Raw genomic sequence first — 24,356 nt, forward strand, 5'->3', positions numbered from 1 at the left:
CGTCCTGTGGTACTTTCGTTTCCTGGGCGTATATTGTACATTGTCCCGTCCTGTGGTACTTTCGTTTCCTGGGCGTATATTGTACATTGTCCCGTCCTGTGGTACTTTCGTTTCCTGGGCGTATATTGTACATTGTCCCGTCCTGTGGTACTTTCGTTTCCTGGGCGTATATTGTACATTGTCCCGTCCTGTGGTACTTTCGTTTCCTGGGCGTATATTGTACATTGTCCCGTCCTGTGGTACTTTCGTTTCCTGGGCGTATATTGTACATTGTCCCGTCCTGTGGTACTTTGGTTTCCTGGGCGTATATTGTACATTGTCCCGTCCTGTGGTACTTTGGTTTCCTGGGCGTATATTGTACATTGTCCCGTCCTGTGGTACTTTGGTTTCCTGGGCGTATATTGTACATTGTCCCGTCCTGTGGTACTTTGGTTTCCTGGGCGTATATTGTACATTGTCCCGTCCTGTGGTACTTTGGTTTCCTGGGTGTATATTGTACATTGTCCCGTCCTGTGGTACTTTCGTGCATTTACACATCACTTTACAAGAAATAATGCCAAAAGTGAAACAAGCAACTGCTTATGGAAATATTTTGTTAACTTATCTATTTTCGGACACTTAAATTTTATTGCATTTTAAAATTTTAACTGATTAGCACATTAATGAATTGGCATGTCCAATTCATTTTCTAATAAGAACAGTATTTATAAAGTGCTATTAGCTCAATCATAATTAGGTTCAATGCTTCCACCGTGAAAAGTGCTAAAATATGATTATCACTAAATTATATTGTACGTTTACGGTAACTGAACTTTAACAGATCAGCACAATGATAAATAGGAACACCCATGGTACATGTTGTAGAAAACCATATACTCTGTCAGAAACCGTAATTAGTGCTATAATAATTAAGAGGAAGGTTTTCATTGCAAAAAGTGCTAATTTTAAAATTAATATTCTCACTAAAATGGTTTTCCCACTGAAATAATATTCTCACTAAAATAATATTCCCACTATACTAATGTTTCCACTATATTAATATTCACATTAAAATATTATTCTCGCTATATTGAATATTATATATTAATATTCCCAATAACTGTATTTATTGTCTATTGGTGACATACTATTTTACAAAGATTTTGTAAAGAAAAGTTTTGGTCAATATTTAAATAAGTTTGAATTTAAATTTCAGCAACATTAGAAAATAAAAGAAATTCGAATAATGCATCCTATGGACTTCGATATTTTTTTTTCAGGATTTTGAGTCTGCTGTTGATAATGATGGATTTGGACCAGTAGGTAGGTAAAGTTTGTTGGGACCAGGCCTTGGTTTTATCAATGTTCCTTAACATAAGGAAATTTTCTATCTTACAGTTTTCCATTGGAAACCAATATTGGATTTCTTTTATACTAGAGTTATATTATTTTTTTCTGGAGTAACTTGGGCGTAACTGCTGAAGTAACAAAGTGTTAAATACTGTATTTATAACTACAACTTGTACACAAGAGTATAAACCTTAACTTCAGGAAAATTAACTTATAGTTTTCCATAGGAAACCAGTATTGGATTACGGCAAAAATCAGTTAAGGAGTTAAGTTAAGGATCTTTCCTTAAATGCTGTTATGCTTTCCTAAACATTGTAATATAGTAAGGTAATGAATGTTGATGAAACTGGGGCCTGGATGTATATATAACTGATGTTAAGAATTTCTGATCAGGTGGTATTTGAATTTAACTGACACTTTGGATCGATCTGTGGATAAGTAAAGTTATCAACTTTTGTAGACAGGCTAATTTTGGGAGGATTCATATGAGCTTGATTGCGGTTATAGTCATTTGATTGCGGTTATAGTCGTTTGATTGCGGTTAGTCGTTAAAGAATAGCTGAATGGTCTGACTCAGTTGAAAAGACATTTGATAGAGAATATGTTTGTGTTACATACCATACTTGTCACTATGCACATTTAAAATTTCAATTCTGAGAAAATTACATTTAGACCTCCAAAACAATGCCTTAAAGAATCACATTTTAGGTCCTTTCTGATGGACTTATCGGAATTTTAGGTCAAGATGAAATTTCAAGCCTATTTTTATCAGATTTGGCCATCGTCATGCATCAGGCATTCTGTACTGTGCAATTATTAGTGTAGAACTTCCAATCCAATCCAATTTCAATGAAATTTTGCAGGAATTTATTAATTACCCGGTGTCATATAAGATAAGTATCCCCCATAGGATTTGTATCCGGATACTAAAACTGGCCATAGGATTTGTATCCCCCCCATAGGAAAAGTATCCCCCCTATTCATATGAAACCTTATCTGTATACGGGTGTTCAATACAATGAATTTATATACTAGAAAGTATTAATGAACTCTTTTTTTTGATAATTGGAGGATTAAAGGAGTTTTTAAGATATTGGGAGAATGGACTGCAGGGGTGTATATATTTTATATACAGACTGTATCTATTTAATCATGAAATGTCAATTCAAGTGACAGCAAATATGATATATACAGTTTGCAGTGGTTCCCTGTTCACTTTTATATATGTGTTCCTCGATCTCTGCATACCTGGTGACTCTTACACCTAGGTTTATATATAATGATTGTCATCAAAGACAATTAGGGAGGGGGTGGTGAGCAGTCATGCATGGGGTCAGGGTGTGATGTACACACAATCAGCAGGATGGCAATGGACTTGACAGGTGTGAATTTAAAGTGGATGATGTGTGTTGTGACAAGCATTAATTAAAAAAGGCTTGAAATTATAAATATTAGGATTTTGTTTTGTTTAAAGAAAATACCTCATGAAGTTTTATGCTTATTTTTTTATTTAAACATTACTATTATTAAATTGTCCATATTTCTTTGTATTAATTATTATTATATATAATCTATAAATACAAGTTATTACCTAGTATTGTGTGATATAAATGAATATTTAATAATGGTTTTGATTTATTAACGGTATATACATACCATTTTTTCCAATTTCCAGAAAGACATGGATTTTTACATCAATAATTTTTTTAAAAATTGAGTTTTTGCTGGTTCGTTTAAATATGGTTTTCTCCATTCACAACTTGACAAGATCAATTGGATACATAATACTAACAAAACAAAAATAATCTATCTTTTAACATAACTTCCTTTAACATAAATATGCAGATTTCTATAGCCATAGGATTTGTATCCCCCCCTCCTTTGTTAAATAAGCTAATTTCTATAACCATAGGATTTGTATCTCCCCAACTTTGTTAATTAAGTTAATTTCTATAGCCATAGGATTTGTATCCCCCCCCCTCCTTTGTTAATTAAGCTAATTTCTATAACCGTAGAATTTGTATCTCCCCTACTTTTTGTCATTTAAGCTGATTTCTATACCATAGGATTTGTATCCCCCCTACTTTGTCATTTAATCTGATTTCTATAGCCATAGGATTTGTATCCCCCCTACTTTATGTCAGTTAAACTGATTTCTATGGCTGTAGGAATTGTATCCCCCCTTCTTTATGTCAGTTAAGCTTATTTCTATAGCCATAGGATTTGTATCCCCCCTACTTTATGTCAGTTAAACTGATTTCTATGGCTGTAGGAATTGTATCCCCCCTTCTTTATGTCAGTTAAGCTTATTTCTATAGCCATATGATTTGTATCTCCCCAACTTTGTTAATTAAGTTAATTTCTATAGCCATAGGATTTGTATCCCCCCCCCCCCCCCCCCCTCCTTTGTTAATTAAGCTAATTTCTATAACCGTAGAATTTGTATCTCCCCTACTTTTTGTCATTTAAGCTGATTTCTATACCATAGGATTTGTATCCCCCCTACTTTGTCATTTAATCTGATTTCTATAGCCGTAGGATTTGTATCCCCCTACTTTGTCAGTTAAACTGATTTCTATAGCCATAGGATTTGTATCCCCCCCCCCTCCTTTGTTAATTAAGCTAATTTCTATAACCGTAGAATTTGTATCTCCCCTACTTTTTGTCATTTAAGCTGATTTCTATACCATAGGATTTGTATCCCCCCTACTTTGTCATTTAATCTGATTTCTATAGCCATAGGATTTGTATCCCCCTACTTTGTCAGTTAAACTGATTTCTATAGCCATAGGATTTGTATCCCCCCTACTTTATGTCAGTTAAACTGATTTCTATGGCTGTAGGAATTGTATCCCCCCTACTTTATGTCAGTTATAAGCTTATTTCTATAGCCATAGGAATTGTATCCCCCCTACTTTATGTCAGTTAAGCTTATTTCTATAGCCATATGATTTGTATCCCCCTACTTTATGTCATTTAATCTGATTTCTGAAGCCATATGATTTGTATCCCCCCTACTTTATGTCATTATAATCTGATTTCTATAGCCGTAGGAATTGTATCCCCCCTACTTTATGTAATTTAATCTGATTTCTATAGCCATAGGATTTGTATCCCCCCTATTTTATGTCAGTTAAACTGATTTCTATAGCCATAGGATTTGTATCCCCCCCTACTTTATGTCATTTAATCTGATTTCTGTAGCTGTAGGAATTGTATCCCCCCTACTTTATGTCATTAAATCTGATTTCTATAGCCATAGCATTTGTATCCCCCTATTTTATGTCAGTAAGCTTATTTCTATAGCCGTAAGGATTTGTGTCCCCCCTATTTTATGTCAGTTAAACTTATTTCTACAGCCATAGGATTTGTATCCCTCCTTTTTTATGTCAGTTAATCTGATTTCTTTAGCCATAGCATTTGTATCCCCCCCAACTTTGTCATATAAGTTGATTTCTATAGCCATAGGATTTGTATCCCCCTATTTTATGTCAGTTAAACTGATTTCTATAGCCATAGGATTTGTATCCCCCCTACTTTGTCATTTAATCTGATTTCTATAGCCATAGGATTTGTATCCACAATACTTTGTCATTTAATCTGATTTCTTTAGCCATAGCATTTGTATCCCCCCTACTTTATGTCATTTAATCTGATTTTTAGCTCACCTGGTCCAAAGGACCAAGGTGAGCTTAGGCCATACCGTTGCGTCCGTCCGTCGGTCGTCCGTCCGCCGTCTGTCGTCCGTCGTCCGTCCGTCCGTCAACAATTGACTTCTTCTTCATAACCGACTGATCAGAATTTGACCAAATTTTGTCAGAAGCATCCCTATGGGATGTGGACTCAAAATTGTACAAATGGTGGGGCTGACTCCCCAGGGGTCTGAGGGGCGGGGCCAAAAGGGGTCAATTTGGCTCTATTAATATAAACGACTTCTTCTCTGAAACCATGCAAAGGATATCGCTCCTATTTGCCTGGTAGCATCACTATGGTATGAGGATTCAAAATTGTACAAATGGTGGGGCTGACCCCCTGGGGGCCTGAGGGGCGGGGCCAAAATGGGTCAATATACCTATATTGATATTAACGACTTCTCTGAAACCAAGCAATGGATCTTGCTCATATTTGCCTGGTAGCATCACTATGGGGTGGGGATTCAAAATTGTACAAATGATGGGGCTGACCCCCTGGGGGCCTGAGGGGCGGGGCCAAATGTGTTCAATTGGGCTATATTGATATAAACGACTTCTCTGAAACTGAGCAATGGATATTGCTCATATTTGCCTGATACCATCACTATTGGGTGGGGATTCAAAATTGTACAAATTATTGGACTGACCCCCCAGGGGCCTGATGGGCGGGGCCAAATGTGGTCAATTGGGCTATATTGATATAAACGACTTCTTCTCTGAAACCGAGCAATGGATATTGCTCATATTTGCCTGGAAGCATCACTATTGGGTGGGGATTCAAAATTGTACAAATGGTGAGGCTGACCCCACGGGGGCCTGAGGGGCGGGGCCAAGAGGGGTCAATTTGGCTAAATTGATATGAACAACTTCTCTTCTGAAACCAAGCAATAGATATTGCTCATATTTTACTGAGCATACCTTTGGGGTCAGGATTCAAAATTGTACAAATAGTGGGGCCGACCTCCCTTTGGGCTGAGAGGCGGGGCTGAGAGGCGGGGCCAAAAGGGGTCATTTTGGCAGATTTGACATAAACAACTTTTTCTCTGAAACTAAGCAATGGATATCTCTAATATTTGACTGGTAGCATTCCCTTGGGTTAAGGATTCAAAATTGAACAAATGACGGGGCCAACCCCCTTGGGGCTGAGGGGCGGGGCCAAAAGGGGTCAATTTGGTAAAATTGATATAAACAACTTCTCTGAAACTAATCAATGGATATCACTCACATTTGTATGGTAGCATGGTCATGGGGTGGGGATTCAAAATTGTACAAATTTTAGGGTTAACCCAACCAGGGGGCTGAGGGGTGGGGCCAAAAGGGGTCAATTTGGCTAAATTGATATGAACAACTTCTTCTCTGAAACAGCTCATATTTGACAGGTAGCATTATTTTGGGTAAGGATTCAAAATTTTATAAAGGAAGGAACTGACCCCCCGGGTGCAGAGGGCGGGGTCAAAAGGGGTCAATGGGCTTAAACAACTTCTTTTCTGAAACTAAGCAATGGATATCACTCACATTTGTGTGGTAGCATCCCTAAGGGGTTGCGCCAAAAGTCATTTTTTGGCATAAAAACCTCACGTACCCATATAAAATGCCTATGATATATTGACATAGCAATACCAGTGAACAATATACTTAATCATCATTCTTGTTTCATATATCATAAAATCCAGGTGAGCGATACAGGCCCTCTGGGCCTCTTGTTATAGCCATAGGATTTGTGTCATCCCATACTTTATGTTGGACAAGAGGCCCAAGGGGCCTAAACAGTCAACTGAGTTTTGAAGTAATCAAGTAATCTAATTGACAATTTGTGGCCCCACCCATCAGGCCAGGGGGTCAGTAAGGGTCAACATGTGCATACTATCGAGCTGTCATCCTACGCTGAAAATTTGAACAAAGTTAGAATGAATTCCAATAGAAATCAAACAAATAAAAGTAAAATTTGTGATTTCCTTATACAAGAGGCCCAATGGGCCTGTTTCACTCATCTGGCTCTACAGCAAGTTTGTTGAGGTCCATTTCTACAGATACTATACTGATAACCAATTTATTCAAATATCAGAGTAAGGTAGGTTTATTCATTTCAATAAATTTCTAGTCCTTCATTCTAGCATACTATTGGCCTAATATCGGGTCTTGGTGACTCTTGGCTATAGCAGGATTTGAAAATATTTCACCCCTGTGACCTTGAATGTAGGTCAATGTAATTTATTTGAATAAACTTGGTAACCCTTCACAACAGCATGCTACAGGCCCAATATCAAGTCCTGGGCCTCTTGGTTATTGAGAAGAAGTCGTTTGAAGATTATAGCCTATTTGACCAATGTGACCTTGAATAAAGGTCAAGGTAATTTATTTGAACAAACTTGGTAGCCCTTCACCCCAGCATGCTACAGGCCCAATATATCAAGTCCCTGGGCCTCTTGGTTATTGAGAAGAAGTTGTTTGAAGATTATAGCCTATTTGACCCATGTGACCTTGAATGGAACTGTTTATCAGAGGCTAACTAAGATAACCCAGTAATATAGTGACCAGTTGCCATAGCAACCATAATTTTGAGGAAAAGAACGTGAGATGCACATCTACACATGGTCCTCTATATTTGTGTGAAATTTCATTGAAATCTGCCCTTCGGTTTAGGAGTTGTCCGGACAAACTTAAAGTTATGGTTTTTATCGGAAAACCTGTTTATAGTGATCAGTTGCCATAGCAACCATAATTTTGAGAAAAGGAAATTGGCATGTACATCAACACATGATCATTAATATTTGTGTGAAGTTTCATTGGAATCGGCCCATCGTTTTAGGAGGAGTTGTCCGGACAAAATGTAAATGTGTCTACAGACAGACGGACAACCTGATTCCAGTATACCCCCTAACTTTGTTGCGGGGGTGTAATGTAATTAGGTGATTTCAGTATAGAATTATACATAGAATATTGGCAATATGAGCACTGTAAATCACTTACATTTCGCGTGGGATTAATTTTCGCGTTTATTCGCGAGGAGAGTCAAACGCAAATTCAAATCCCTCGCAGATATTTATATAAGAATGGCAAGAATAAGTGGTGACCATTTTGAATCTACCGTAGTCTTTAGTTGGTGAGCAGACATCGCCATTAAAGTATATATATATTAAAAAACACCAAAATTTCACACACAAAAAACCTGCTGATTTAGTTAATCTAAGCGCAGCGGGTCCGGTCCCGGAGTAAATCAGATTTAATGACATAAAGTAGGGGGGATACAATTCCTATGGCTATAGAAATCAACTTATATGACAGAAAGTAGGGGGATACAATTCCTATGGCTATAGAAATCAACTTATATAACAGAAAGTAGGGGGATACAATTCCTATGGCTATAGAAATCAGCCTAAATGACATAAAGTAGGGGGGATACAATTCCTACGGCCATAGAAATCAACTTAAATGACATAAATTAGGGGGGATACAAATCCTATGGCTATAGAAATCAACTTATATGACAAAGTTGGGGGGATACAATTCCTATGGCTATAGAAATCAGCCTAAATGACATAAAGTAGGGGGGATACAATTCCTACGGCCATAGAAATCAACTTAAATGACATAAATTAGGGGGGATACAAATCCTATGGCTATAGAAATTAACTTATATGACAAAGTTGGGGGGATACAATTCCTATGGCTACAGAAATCAGCTTAACTGACATAAAGTAGGGGGGATACAATTCTTATGGCTATAGAAATCAGTTTAACTGACATAAAGTAGGGGGGATACAAATCATATGGCTATAGAAATCAACTTATATGACATAAAGTTGGGGGGGATACAATTCCTACGGCTATATATATATAGAAATCAGCTGATATGACATGAAATATGGGGGGGGATACAAATCCTACGGCTATAGAAATCAGTCTAAATGACATAAAGTAGGGGGGATACAAATCCTACGGCTATAGAAATAAGCTTAACTGACATAAATTAGGGGGGATACAAATCATATGGCTATAGAAATCAACTTATATGACATAAAGTTGGGGGGGATACAATTCCTACGGCTATATATATATAGAAATCAGCTGATATGACATGAAATATGGGGGGGGATACAAATCCTACGGCTATAGAAATCAGTCTAAATGACATAAAGTAGGGGGGATACAAATCCTACGGCTATAGAAATAAGCTTAACTGACATAAAGTAGGGGGGGGATACAATTCCTATGGCTATAGAAATAAGCTTAACTGACATAAAGTAGGGGGGATACAATTCCTACGGCCATAGAAATCAACTTAAATGACATAAATTAGGGGGGATACAAATCCTGTGGCTATAGAAATCAACTTATATGACAAAGTTGGGGGGATACAATTCCTATGGCTACAGAAATCAGCTTAACTGACATAAAGTTGGGGGGGATACAATTCCTATGGCTATAGAAATCAGTTTAACTGACATAAAGTAGGGGGGATACAAATCCTACGGCTATAGAAATAAGCTTAACTGACATAAAGTAGGGGGGATACAAATCCTACGGCTATAGAAATAAGCTTAACTGACATAAAGTTGGGGGGATACAAATCCTACGGCTATAGAAATAAGCTTAACTGACATAAAGTTGGGGGGATACAATTCCTACGGCTATAGAAATAAGCTTAACTGACATAAAGTTGGGGGGATACAATTCCTATGGCTATAGAAATCAGTTTAACTGACATAAAGTAGGGGGGATACAAATCCTACGGCTATAGAAATAAGCTTAACTGACATAAAGTAGGGGGGATACAATTCCTATGGCTATAGAAATAAGCTTAACTGACATAAAGTAGAGGGGATACAATTCCTATGGCCATAGAAATCAACTTTAATGACATAAATTAGGGGGGATACAATTCTTATGGCTATAGAAATCAGTTTAACTGACATAAAGTTGGGGTGATACAAATCCTAATAAAATATTGATTAGGTTGAATATTAACTGTATGTATTCAGACACACTTATTCATTCACATACATGTTTATAAAATCTTTGTTCTAATTAACTGATGATTGTCTGATTGAAAAGAATAAATCATTCCTGTTGAAGAAGACAGAAATCAGCTGTTAATGCAGTTTTTGATGATTTCTGTTCCTATCACCGACTTTTCAAGTATTTTTTTCTAGATAAATTCAACAGTCAGCACAATTTAACAAATAATATGGCTATAGAAATCAGCCAAAATGACATAAAGTATGGGGGATACAAATCCTACGGCTATAGAAATCAACTTATATGACATAAAGTAGGGGGGGTACAATTCCTATGGCTATAGAAATCAGCTTAAATGACATAAAGTTTGGGGGATACAATTCCTATGGGTATAATATATAGAAATCAACTTATATGACATAAAGTAGGGGGATACAAATCCTATGGGTATAGAATGAATAAAGTGTGCAATGTATGTTTAACTTTGATTCATTATTACATATGATGAAATTGGTGAGTATGATCCTAACGAACGAAGTAATACTTAAAGAAAAAGAAAAACTTGATAACAGGTCTTTATCACTTTCATTGCATCTTAAAGTAATGATCACTTTAGTGATTTAAAATCACACATCTTTATACAGCACATAGATCATAATTCATTTCCTCTTTTCAGTGGGACCCAGAAGAAAATCTGTGATTTAGTTGATGAATTCTAAGTTGATGTTGGTTGTTTCAGATTCTTTTTAAGGATGACTTAATGATATATTCTTTTACCCCACTCCAACATCTACATAGGTGAACAGGTGATAGGTAATACTGATTAAAACAACACTCTGTCAACTATGACATATATTCCCTGGGGCCATCTAACAGGTTTACCTTTCCCCAGGTGACACGTACAGGGCAGACTTTATAATCAGTAAGTTTCAATTATTACTGCTTCAGTGACTATATCAGGGTTGATCAACAATTCAAATGATTTTTAACAGTTTTGAAATAATTCATCAATTTTATTGAATATAGTTAAAGAGAAAAAAAATTATGAAATTATATGACAATACTTTATTTTTCAACCTTTTAAAGCAGTTAAACGGTAAAAAAAAAACATTTTCAAAATTCTTACATTGTTACCTTATGATAAATTTTAGGGGGGGATACAATTCCTATGGGGGGGATACTTATCCTATGGCCATTTATTGTATCCGGATACTTATCCTATGGCCATATATTGTACCCGGATACTAATCCTATGGCCTGTTTTAGTATCCGGGTACTTATCCTATGGGGGATACAAATCCCACATGACACCGGTACATGGTCCCCACCTCCAAATGACAGAGGCTTAGAGCCAAATACTGTTTAAAGATGGACCCACCCACAAGAACTTTAAGGACAAGGCTAAAAGGGATCATATTGGCTAAACATCACACCATCAAGTTTGATATCTGGGGTAGGGATGGGGGGTGGGGTGTTTGTAATTTATTAATTGATAAATTGATATTGCATATTTGTAGGAGCAACTGGTTCCAGCAGAACAGTGTCTAGTAGTTATGGTGCCTCGTCAAGTCTGGGTCCAGTTGATATAGAAGTCAAACAAGGGGACATCACAAAGGAAACGACAGATGCCATCGTCAATAGTACCGGCGACCACTTGGATCTCACCAGAGGTATTGTATATAAAAGACCCAGATATGTTTCCTCACTATAATGAAAGATAGAATGAATGCACATTACAAATATAAGGGGATTTTCAAACTTGATATCCTTGTGTGAAAATTCATGATTCATTTAGCAGGCATAGAAAAGTTGGAGTCCAAGATTTTAATCCCAGCTGGTTGATGAGACTGTAGGAATCGTAATGTAATAATAATTGTATATTTATTTGCTATGGACATAACGGTTTAAGCCTGCATCCATTGTGTATTGTATCAAATTGTATTAAAAAAAGACTGATAGTGGTTATATATAATCTGTGTTGTTTATAAAGTGTGATGGAGTTACTTCCCTTGTTAGTCTGAATCTACTGTCTAATGTGGAACGTTCATTGTGTATAAACTTACATTGTTTTCGTTGCTGCTATAGAACCATGAATATAGATACAATGAATATTGTTGTATGTATTATCCTCAAAATTTTATGTTATACAGTATATTGGTATGATTACAATAAAAAAAATTACTATGACAGATTTCTCTTATCACTGTCAAAATGTTCAAAATGCTCCAATAAAATTTTCAATTTTATTTGTTTTATTTTATTGTTTATTAGTTATTGTAATTATATGAAATTGGTTAATTAGCTGCTAATCAGGAGTTTTTCTGTCATTTATGATGTTTAAATTAATCAAATTTCTTTACAGGTGCTGTGTCTAAAGCAATTCTAAAGGCCGGAGGTCAACAACTACAAGTAGAATGTAATGCAAGAAGTAGGTACCCTCTCTGTATGGAAATATGTGGCAAATGTTATAGATGTGTACAAACATTTTGTCTCATATGTATACAGTGAAACCTGACTTTACTGACACGCTGGGGGAACGAGTCATTGTGTTGGGTATGACAGTGTGTCGGTAAAGTCAGTGTTGTTGATGACAGTGGAGCATGTCACTGTTCCAGTGGATATGATCGTATGATACAGGATGTCGTTAGAGGTAATGGGTGGTAAAAGTCAGGTATGGTCAGATGATACAGGATGTCGTAAGAGGTAATGGGTGGTAAAAGTCAGGTATGGTCACATGATACAGGATGTCGTTAGAGGTAATGGGTGGTAAAAGTCAGGTATGGTTACATGATACAGGATGTCGTTAGAGGTAATGGGTGGTAAAAGTCAGGTATGGTCAGATGATACAGGATGTCGTTAGAGGTAATGGGTGGTAAAAGTCAGGTATGGTCACATGATACAGGATGTCGTTAGAGGTAATGGGTGGTAAAAGTCAGGTATGGTCAGATGATACAGGATGTCGTTAGAGGTAATGGGTGGTAAAAGTCAGGTATGGTCACATGATACAGGATGTCGTTAGAGGTAAAGGGTGGTAAACGTCAGGTATGGTCAGATGATACAGGATGTCGTTAGAGGTAATGGGTGGTAAAAGTCAGGTATGGGCGGATGATACAGGATGTCGTTAGAGGTAATGGGTGGTAAAAGTCAGGTATGGTCACATGATACAGGATGTCGTTAGAGGTAATGGGTGGTAAAAGTCAGGTATGGTCACATGATACAGGGTGTCGTTAGAGGTAAAGGGTGGTAAACGTCAGGTATGGTCAGATGATACAGGATGTCGTTAGAGGTAATGGGTGGTAAAAGTCAGGTATGGTCAGATGATACAGGATGTCGTTAGAGGTAATGGGTGGTAAAAGTCAGGTATGGTCAGATGATACAGGATGTCGTTAGAGGTAATGGGTGATAAAAGTCAGGTATGGTCAGATGATACAGGATGTCGTTAGAGGTAATGGGTGGTAAAAGTCAGGTATGGTCACATGATACAGGATGTCGTTAGAGGTAAAGGGTGGTAAAAGTCAGGTATGGTCAGATGATACAGGATGTCGTTAGAGGTAATGGGTGGTAAAAGTCAGGTATGGTCACGTGATACAGGATGTCGTTAGAGGTAATGGGTGGTAAAAGTCAGGTATGGTCACATGATACAGGATGTCGTTAGAGGTAATGGGTGGTAAAAGTCAGGTATGGTCAGATGATACAGGATATCGTTAGAGGTAATGGGTGGTAAAAGTCAGGTATGGTCACATGATACAGGATGTCGTTAGAGGTAATGGGTGGTAAAAGTCAGGTATGGTCACATGATACAGGATGTCGTTAGAGGTAATGGGTGGTAAAAGTCAGGTTTTACTCTATGTGTATATACCAAGTTAGAATAATTCATCAACGGTACCATATATGTAATGAATTTTAGATTTACTTATTATGTTTTATATTAAGTATAAACTTATTTTCAACCATGCTAACTTTAAATTTTTATAGTAAATTAATAGATATTAATGTATTTTTCTGCAAATAAGCAATTATATCCACAAATAAGTCCATCTGTCAACAAATAAGCCCCTTCTGTCCACAAATAAGCCCCTTTGGTCCACATATAAGCCCCTCTGTCAACAAATAAGCTGCTTCTGTCAACAAATAAGACCCATTTGTCTACAAATAAGCCCCTCTGTTAACAAATAAGCTGTTTTTGTCCACAAATAAGCCCCTTTGGTCCACAAATACATATAAGCCCCCTCTGTCCATAAATAAGCCCCCTCTTCCTTTTTGCAAGAATCATCAATTCTAAAAAAGTAAACTAAAAGTGGGTCCTCCTCAACCTTTTCATACTAAGTCCTTGCCCTAAGGAAGGGGGGATTACCTAAGGATAAAACTTTTATGAATAAGCCTATATCAATAATAATGTACCATAACCTTACAGTTTCTGTGTCTAACAAATCTTTATTTTTTTTCATTGATGGTTTTGATGACAGCATTTTTCTTATAAATAGGTAGGGATATGCAGTCCCGAGGATTGGTGGTGACCTCTGGTGGAAACTTACCATGTCGGAAAATTCTACATATTAGGTCATGCTCACGTCCAACCGACTTGACTCGTGCAGTGTCCAATTGTTTGGGAGAGGCAGACAACCACAGGTGTAGCTCGCTCACGTTTCCCGCCCTTGGCACAGGTATGTTGAATAGTGATGTCAGTTGACCTTGAAAAGTGTGTCTATGACTTTCATCTGAAACAGAGAACTCTGAGCAAATTCTGACAATGATATCACAAATGTGTGATGATATATGTAATCTCCATAAAGTTTAGGTTGAATCCTTCTTAACTGCATTAATTATTTAGAATACGCCTCCTGCGTCATACAGTATCTTGAGTCTCCATCATTGGATGATTGGATGGTGGACTATTAAAATTTCCCTTCGTCGTTGGTCTGTTAACCAATGTTATTGATATTTCTTGAGAAATATCAAAAAGATTCTTAAGTTTCATATGTGGGTTCCTCTTATTTTCTGTTCTGAGACTGATTGGGAAAACAAAATATTGTATAGCGGGATATTTTAGCAATTTAGCGATTTAACATTAAGATACAATGTTGTAATTTTAGCAGGTTTAATTTAATGATTGTTCTTCCTTAAATCCTTATTTTAGCGATTAAGAATTAACATATAGTACCTTAAATTCTCTAATGGTCAGTTCTGCCTTGTGTTCTGACATAGTGTTTCTTATGTAATCGATAGTGCTGTACACATGTTTATCTGCGCGCATTCACACCCGACCCGAGTTAAAATGACTATGTATGTTCCAGGTAAGAACATTCTGTGTGTTGAGGTAAATTTTAGTGAGTTTAATTTTAGAGGTACCAATATTTAGCATTTCCTTTTTTAGCTTTTCAAAATGAATCACTTAATTAGCTCAAATTCACACCTCACTAAAATAACCCTCCATGTGGTAGATGACAAACAGTCATCTTGTATTTAGACAAATGATATTGTAATCACTATTTCTGCTAAAGCATTTCATGGGTCATATGTACGACTCCCCTGGGTCCCTAATTGTACATGGTCAAATTTCAGACAAGCTGACTAAGCATAATGGCTAACAAGCAACTGTCTTTGTTATTTACAGTTGAAGTTTGTTACCAAATCCTCTTTGGAATTTTCTTATACATGTATATGTAGATTATTCCCCTTGGTTCCTAGTTGTTGAACCGTTTAAAACTAATTGGAATAATGAAATGGCCAGAGGATTGCAGTCTGAATTCAGATAAAGGAAATTAGTTATTGCTATTTCTCACGAAATATATAAAGTTAAGGAAATTTATTTGCAGGTTCTTCTTCATCTCCTGTTGTGTGTGTTCATTATTAGGACTAATTAGAAGAAGAAGAATACATGCAGTCATATTTTTAATACACCATGTTAATTGAGAGAAAAAAGGGGAAAAGTTAAGGAAGGTTCAAACTTACATTAAAATTACCCCAAGATGGCTCTGTCAGTGATCTCTTGTTGTCATTGTCTCTAAATCCACTAAATCCAAATGGGTTTTTTTATATAAAAATTATTCTCTTTATAGTTATTTTTCACATTTTGGATAAAAACCTTAACCTCAGTTCTGACCTATCTGCCATACGTGTACCTGCTACTTTTGTCTCTAAGCCTTTCAGTCACCCAGAACTTTTGATTGTCAGTCATAGTACATGTCACAGTGCACCAAGACATGGTTATTGCTGAAGTTCATTTTATTTGCCTTGTGTACACAGGTCAGATTGGTTGTCCTCCCAATGATGTAGCGGATGCTATATTTACTGCCATACAACAGTACACTGGCAAGCTCCAGTATCTTCAGAAGGTCCGCATTGTCATTTATCAGGCTGATATGGTGGACATATTTAGAGCACAGCTCAAGCGTTGCCTGGGAGGAGGAGCAAATGCTCGGACGACCAGGAGGCCATCATCGACAAAAGGTGATTCATACATGATTAATTTGATGTCTAAACTTCAAATATCACCAGTTTTATACAAATTTAATTTGAAGAATTGAAGTTTTTTTTTTTTTTTTATTTCTCAAAATTTTAACATATTTAAGGATTAACATCAATTATTTTTTCTGTTATACAGTCATAACAGAAAAAACTGGAGTGTACTCTAAATAAACCGCGAAGCGGTTTATTTAGAGTACACTCCAGTTTTTTCTGTTATGACTGTATAACAGAAAAAATAATTAATGTTAATTCTTATAATTTAATTTCGTCTTATACACACCAAGATATTTCACTTTCTTTGGCGAACTCTTTTCTGTGATAAATTATTACGCAACGTCATCATCCAATCAAAAATGACGTTACACTTCGCAACGTCAAAAATTTTGTTATGGAGGTATAACAAAATTATTTCAGCCAATGAAAATGCGTGTTTCATACAAAATTAAATTATTTATACATTAAACATGACATAAGAAACATTAGACACATTCAACTCATTCATCCATTATCATACTATATCTGATACATGTGATGTTTCTCTATACATAAAAAATTGTATATTGTAATGTGACCAGGTGAGGGGTCCTGCTGGATGTCCTGGGCAGTATGCTTCACTCGGGTAGCACTATGTAAAGTCGGCATCAGTTGCAATATCACAAGGAGACAAAAAGAGGTTACACAACGAGTGGTTGTTGGATATGGAATTGATTTCACACTCGTAAGTTATTTTTTAAAAGTTACAAAAGACATGAACTTTAGCGAGTGTCTTTTGTAACTTTTAAAAAATAACTTACGAGTGTGAAATCAATTCCATATCCAAAAATCACAAGTCGTGTGACCTGTTTCTACCACAATAATATCGGCTTGAATCAAAGGGAAACGTTGCCAAGTCTTATTTCGCGTATACAAATAAGGTGTATATGTGACAGCCAGGACCGATGATGTGACATCATTCGATTATTGATGACGTCAATTACAATTGCAGCTCGGGTCAAAGTTCAAATTCTTGACCAATCAAAAGACCGGAAGGTCATATTCCACTAGTGGTATATAACACATATTTATCCAACAGTCGGGACATTTATACAATGGCTTGAGAGTGGAATAACTCAGGGTATTGTGGTAGAAACATGAATATACTGCAGTCTTTCAAAGCACAAACATCCACATAAACAAGCATGTATCTCCCATACAGAGGGAACTGTCCATAAATGACTGTTGCTATTGTAGTTGATGTTAAACAATACTAGACCAAACCAAACAAACCAAATCTGATGTCTTTAAGTTCTTAATTCTTATCTTTCATAACCAAAGTTTTTTTCTGTTATAGACATAATGACTGACAATGCAAGTCATTTTCACTACCTGGTATATTCATGACAATATTCTGAACGTTAACATATTCCCATTGAAGAAATTGTCAGATTTTCCCATCAAAATCAATTCATATTTGTAAGTTCATTGTCTTCTATATCATTCATAGAAAGGGGAGCATATAAATCCAGGGGTACAAAGCCTAAGTACAAAGGTCATAGGTCAGTGACCTCCTACGCCACCCCTGAAAAGGTCAAGTTTTTGTTGTGGAGCAATTCATTAAACAACCTTCAGAAGGCCAAGAACCACCTTGATCGGGTGTGTGACACTGAATTCAGGAAATTAAAAGTGCCGTTGTCCTACCAAGATATCATAAAAAGATTAAACAAATATCAGGTAAGTAACAAAACAATTCTACTTAACATATGCCAAGTAAGTAGCACAACAGTTCTAGTAAACACATGCCAGGTAAGTGATAAAACAATTTTAGTAAACAAATATCAGGTAAGTAACAAAACAATTCTAGTAAACAAATACCAGGTAAGTAACAAAACAATTCTAGTAAACAAATACCAGGTAAGTAACAAAACCATTCTAGTAAACAAATATCAGGTAAGTAACAAAACAATTCTAGTAAACAAATATCAGGTAAGTAACAAAACAATTCTAGTAAACAAACACCAGGTAAGTAACAAAACAATTCTAGTAAACAAACACCAGGTAAGTAACAAAACAATTCTAGTAAACAAATATCAGGTAAGTAACAAAACAATTCTAGTAAACAAACACCAGGTAAGTAACAAAACAATTCTAGTAAACAAACACCAGGTAAGTAACAAAACAATTCTAGTAAACAAATACCAGGTAAGTAACAAAACAATTCTAGTAAACAAACACCTGGTTAATTTCTACACTTTTTTACAATAGTTTTCATATATTGCTTATGGTTGGATGGTGGATGGCACAGTGGTAACACACTTGCCTTTCACTTAGGCAGACATGCAGGGTTTGATTCCCCAACCGATAGTGAAATTGTGTGGGGTCACCTGCTCAACTATGTGGGTTTTCTCTGGGTAATCTGGTTTCCTGCCACAGTGAGATCTCGGGTGCTTCCATTGGTGCCAACAAGAGTGATTACCTGGTGATATAAGTTGTGTCACAATTGTTTTATAATATGTAAAGTTTACAAAATCATGTCATGTACATTTAAAATGAAAAGGTGATAGCAATGATGTAGTGTCAGTGGTTCTGTTATACTGATGTAGTGTCAGTGGTTCTGTTATAATGATGTAGTGTCAGTGGTTCTGTTATACTGATGTAGTGTCAGTGGTTCTGTTATATTGATGTAGTGACAGTCGTTCTGTTATAATGATGTAGTGTCAATCGTTCTGTTATAATGATGTAGTGACAGTGGTTCTGTTATATTGATGTAGTGTCAATCGTTCTGTTATAATGATGTAGTGACAGTGGTTCTGTTATACTGATGTAGTGTCAGTGGTTCTGTTATATTGATGTAGTGTCAGTGGTTCTGTTATAATGATGTAGTGACAGTCGTTCTGTTATATTGATGTAGTGACAGTCGTTCTGTTATATTGATGTAGTGTCAGTCGTTCTGTTATATTGATGTAGTGTCAGTCGTTCTGTTATGATGATGTAGTGACAGTCTTTCTGTTATAATGATGTAGTGTCAGTGGTTCTGTTATAATGATGTAGTGACAGTCGTTCTGTTATAATGATGTAGTGTCAGTCGTTCTGTTATATTGATGTAGTGACAGTCTTTCTGTTATAATGATGTAGTGACAGTGGTTCTGTTATAATGATGTAGTGTCAGTCGTTCTGTTATAATGATGTAGTGACAGTGGTTCTGTTATAATGATGTAGTTACAGTGGTTCTGTTATAATGATGTAGTGACAGTGGTTCTGTTATACTGATGTAGTGTCAGTGGTTCTGTTATATTGATGTAGTGTCAGTGGTTCTGTTATAATGATGTAGTGACAGTGGTTCTGTTATACTGATGTAGTGTCAGTGGTTCTGTTATATTGATGTAGTGTCAGTGGTTCTGTTATAATGATGTAGTGACAGTCTTTCTGTTATAATGATGTAGTGTCAGTCGTTCTGTTATATTGATGTAGTGTCAGTCGTTCTGTTATGATGATGTAGTGACAGTCTTTCTGTTATAATGATGTAGTGTCAGTGGTTCTGTTATAATGATGTAGTGACAGTCGTTCTGTTATAATGATGTAGTGTCAGTCGTTCTGTTATATTGATGTAGACAGTCGTTCTGTTATATTGATGTAATGTCAATCGTTCTGTTATAATGATGTAGTGTCAGTCGTTCTGTTATAATGATGTAGTGACAGTCGTTCTGTTATATTGATGTAGTGACAGTCGTTCTGTTATATTGATGTAGTGTCAGTCGTTCTGTTATATTGATGTAGTGTCAGTCGTTCTGTTATGATGATGTAGTGACAGTCTTTCTGTTATAATGATGTAGTGTCAGTGGTTCTGTTATAATGATGTAGTGACAGTCGTTCTGTTATAATGATGTAGTGTCAGTCGTTCTGTTATATTGATGTAGTGACAGTCTTTCTGTTATAATGATGTAGTGACAGTGGTTCTGTTATAATGATGTAGTGTCAGTCGTTCTGTTATAATGATGTAGTGACAGTGGTTCTGTTATAATGATGTAGTTACAGTCGTTCTGTTATAATGATGTAGTGACAGTCGTTCTGTTATAATGATGTAGTGTCAGTTGTTCTGTTATATTACTGTAAACATGGAGTCCTTTTGATCGTGAAAATTTCACCCCAAGCATATTATTTTGATGTCAATTTGCGTAAACTTGAACTACAAATGAATGTGGATTGATCGCGAAAATTACCCCCATGAGTACAGTTTACATATCAAAAATCGCGAAATAACCTGCCGCAAAAATAACCACGTTTACAGTACCACACGGCTAATGTGTTCCCCCAGTTTTCCCCTTTAGTATAGTTTCCATTAAATGTGCTTGAAAATTACTTCTGGATCATGGATTATACCACAAGTATACACTTTATTCCAGATTGGCGAATTGAATCAGCTTGGATCACAAAGACAGGTTCACTTAGAAATAAACCAAGCCAAAGGGGAGATAACTCTTCAAGGCCAACATTCAAAAACATCTGTTCTGCTCCCCGAAATTCAGAGTTTACTCCATAAATTTGAGAAACATAAAGATGAGGTCGAAAAAGCAAAGACTTTGGCTGATTATGTGCAGTGGGTGTATGACGACAATGGGAAATGGCGACAGTTCAATGCAGAGATCAACTTGGTGATTGAGAAGGCCTACAAAGCCAAGGATGTTCAGACTAAGATCAACGACAGCAGTGGGGTCACTTATATCATTGACTTTCAAAAAATGGAGGAGTATGTAAAGGATTCACCGCACAAGAGGTTCAAAGTAGAAAGGCGAGACCTCGGACAGCATTCAACAGGTATGTTTACCTTCATATGACCTTTATTTATTTTCCAACAAAGTTAGGAGGCATGATTACTGGAATGAGAATGTCCATTCTGTCCATCTGTCAATCTTCCTGTTATTGTCTAGACCACTCAGGACCAACAGTTTTCAAAATAATTTAGTGAAACTCTGGATATAGTCATCACACACTAAAGTTTTAAAATCCAAGCTTTTTTTTATCCATGCCCCAATTAATCAGCCATCCTGGCAACAGTTCAGGTTGAATAATGTTACACTAGTCATTGAATTGGTACATTGTATGTATGTAAACCTTGTCCCCAGAAAAAATCTCAAAATACTTAAAAAGAAATTATCAAAGGACAGAATATTTCTTGACTAAAACAGAGGACTACTCTCTCCTGTTGAGAGAACAATGAGTAATACTAACTATAATTATCAGTGAGAATACTGTAGACATATTTACATATTTTAATGGTTTTCGCTCTTGAAGAGCTGGATTATGATTGCGCTAATTTCATTATCAATGCAATATTCCTACAGAAAATAGAAAAATGGGCTAGCTAATTCTTCCTTGTGCTAATTTATTAGAGTATGGAAATGTGCGAAAATTTGAGTGTGCCAAAATTAGTATGTTTACAGTATTCAGGGAGACAAACCCTAACAATAGTTGGAGTCGAGTAGGTGATAAACCAGTAACTAACTTAAGTTCAAATGTCTTCCTTAATATGTTTTCTAGTTGGTATACGACTGCCGTCAACATGGTCATCGATGGGCAAAGATGGCTACCAGCTGGTGAACCTCTCGTCCAGTGACACGGAGTATAAAGATACGGCGAAAGCATTTCGGGCTTCAGCAGGACAGTCTTCTGGTCAGCAGGTACATTTGTAGTCTAGTATATTATCGCAAATCTAGCTCAAAACAAAAATGTGGCTATCAGAAACCAGAAATCTCTATTTAAAGAAATTGTATTTGATAGCTTATCAATCAGACTGAAACGTGGCATTCGTCAGTCATCTGCTTGTCATCATCAACTTTGCCTAAAAACTGATACTAGTCATAAACAGCTGAATAGATTTTGACCAAATTTGGCATTATTATGCCCCTGCCATAAAATGGGGAGGGGGAAGCATATATTGTTACCAATGTCTGTCCCTTCCCGATGCAATGTAGGTATAACTTGCTAATCTCAGGAACTGCTGATGCAATCCTTACCAAATTGTTTCAGGGTGTCAAGTGGCAGCAGGGGCATTTATGTCTTACAAACATTTTTAGCTCACCTGCCCGAAGGGCAAGTGAGCTTATGCCATGGTGCGGCGTCCGTCGTCCGTCCGTCTCTCCGTCCGTCCGTCCGTCCGTCCGTCCGTCCGGCGTCAACTTTTTCATTTAAACAACTTCTTCTCAATAACCAAGAGGCCCAGGAACTTCATATTGGGCCTGTAGCATACTGGGGTGAAGGGCTACCAAGTTTGTTCAAATAATTGACCTTGACATTCATTCAAGGTCACATGGGTCAAATAGGCTATAATCTTCAAACGACTTCTTCTCAATAACCAAGAGGCCCAGGGACTTGATATTGGGCATGTAGCATGCTTGGGTGAAGGGCTACCAAGTTTGTTCAAATAGATGACCTTGACCTTCATTCAAGGTCACATGGGTCAAATAGGTTAAAATCTTTAAAAGACTTCTTCTCAATAACCAAGAGGCCCAGGGACTTGATACTGGGCCTGTAGCATGCTGGGGTGAAGGGCTACTAAGTTTGTTTAAATAAATGACCTTGACCTTCATTTAAGGTCACATGGGTCAAATAGGCTATAATCTTCAAACAACTTCTTCTCAATAACCAAGAGGCCCAGGGACTTGATATTGGGCCTGTAGCATGCTGGGGTGAAGGGCTACAAAGTTTGTTCAAATAAATGACCTTGACCTTCATTCAAGGTCACATGGGTCAAATAGGCTATAATCTTCAAACGACTTGTTCTCAATAACCAAGAGGCCCAGGGACTTGATATTGGGCCTGTAGCATGCTGGGGTGAAGGGCTACCAATTTTGTTCAAATAAATGACCTCGACCTACATTCAAGGTCACAGGGGTGAAATCGGCTTAAATCTGTAAACAATAATTTTGGGATAGCCAAGAGCCTCAAAGACCTGATATTAGGCCAATAGAATGCTGGAATGAAGGACTAGAATTGTTTTAATATAAATAAAACTAGCTTACAATGATATTTGAATAAAGAGATAATCAACATAGTATCTTTAGAAATGACCTCAATCAACTTCAAAGTTGCTGTAGAGCCAGGTGAGCGATACAGGCCCATTGGGCCTCTTGTTTAGTTTTGAATAAGCGGTGAGTTTGTGTTCCTAAGGGGAAATGCAGCAAATTCTTTAAAATTGTTTTTTTTTCTGTATATGAATGAAAGGAGTTTTTCCATACTTGGTCTGAAGCAACCAAGTGGATGAATGAGAACCAAATTTACATAAATGGTGGGAACATTAGAAATAAATCCTTTGAAGTATTTTTGAGTGCTTTTCAACTTAATTGGATTTTTACCGGTACCAACTTCATTGTTATGGTACAGAGAAGCAGATCCAAAACTGGAAAAAGATTTTGTAATATTACTTCAGTGTTTTGCCATACTTAGTAATCACTGAAATATTCAGGTGAGCAATATAGGCCCCTAAAGGTCCTTTTGAGATTTTGTAGGTTGGGAAAAACAGATTTATGTGATGTATATTTCCCTGGCAAAGCAGATCTTCTCATATGAAGTGTGAGAAGTGTGGGAGAATCTACACTCATTGGTAATGAAGAATACAATGTTTTAACATCTGTTATTTTTTATCCAATCTAGGCCGGCATGCACCAGTTTCTAATGCAGGGTTTCCTGGCTCCACAGTATGGCTCCCATCAGATAATCAAGGTACACCAACATTACTAAGGATCACAAAGTTTCAAACTATAAGAACCATTTCTAGCTTAGTTCAGAAACTCGTGTTTCCAGTGTCACATTCTGGTATACAGAAGTAGAAAGTACATGCATCAATGGTATACACAGTAGAAGACAAGTGGCCCAGAGGGCCTGTATCACTGGTATACAGAGTAGAAGACAAGTGGCCCAGAGGTCCTGTATCAC

At 36.7% G+C, this 24,356-nt stretch overlaps 1 protein-coding gene across 1 annotated transcript in view; it reads left to right on the forward strand.

Moving 5' to 3' along the window:
• Positions 1-24,356, forward strand: part of LOC117339955 (protein mono-ADP-ribosyltransferase PARP14-like) — a 72,708-nt gene that overhangs the window by 31,595 nt on the left and 16,757 nt on the right. The window contains exons 14-22 of the mRNA XM_033901679.1: positions 1,260-1,302; positions 11,498-11,650; positions 12,343-12,408; positions 14,465-14,644; positions 16,227-16,430; positions 17,932-18,158; positions 20,828-21,239; positions 21,963-22,102; positions 24,075-24,143. Coding sequence (XP_033757570.1) covers positions 1,260-1,302; positions 11,498-11,650; positions 12,343-12,408; positions 14,465-14,644; positions 16,227-16,430; positions 17,932-18,158; positions 20,828-21,239; positions 21,963-22,102; positions 24,075-24,143 — 1,494 coding nt within the window. The remainder of the gene's footprint in view (positions 1-1,259; positions 1,303-11,497; positions 11,651-12,342; positions 12,409-14,464; positions 14,645-16,226; positions 16,431-17,931; positions 18,159-20,827; positions 21,240-21,962; positions 22,103-24,074; positions 24,144-24,356) is intronic.

Source organism: Pecten maximus, chromosome 12 (genome assembly GCF_902652985.1).
Source record: "Pecten maximus chromosome 12, xPecMax1.1, whole genome shotgun sequence".
In the NCBI taxonomy this organism is placed as follows: domain Eukaryota; kingdom Metazoa; phylum Mollusca; class Bivalvia; order Pectinida; family Pectinidae; genus Pecten; species Pecten maximus.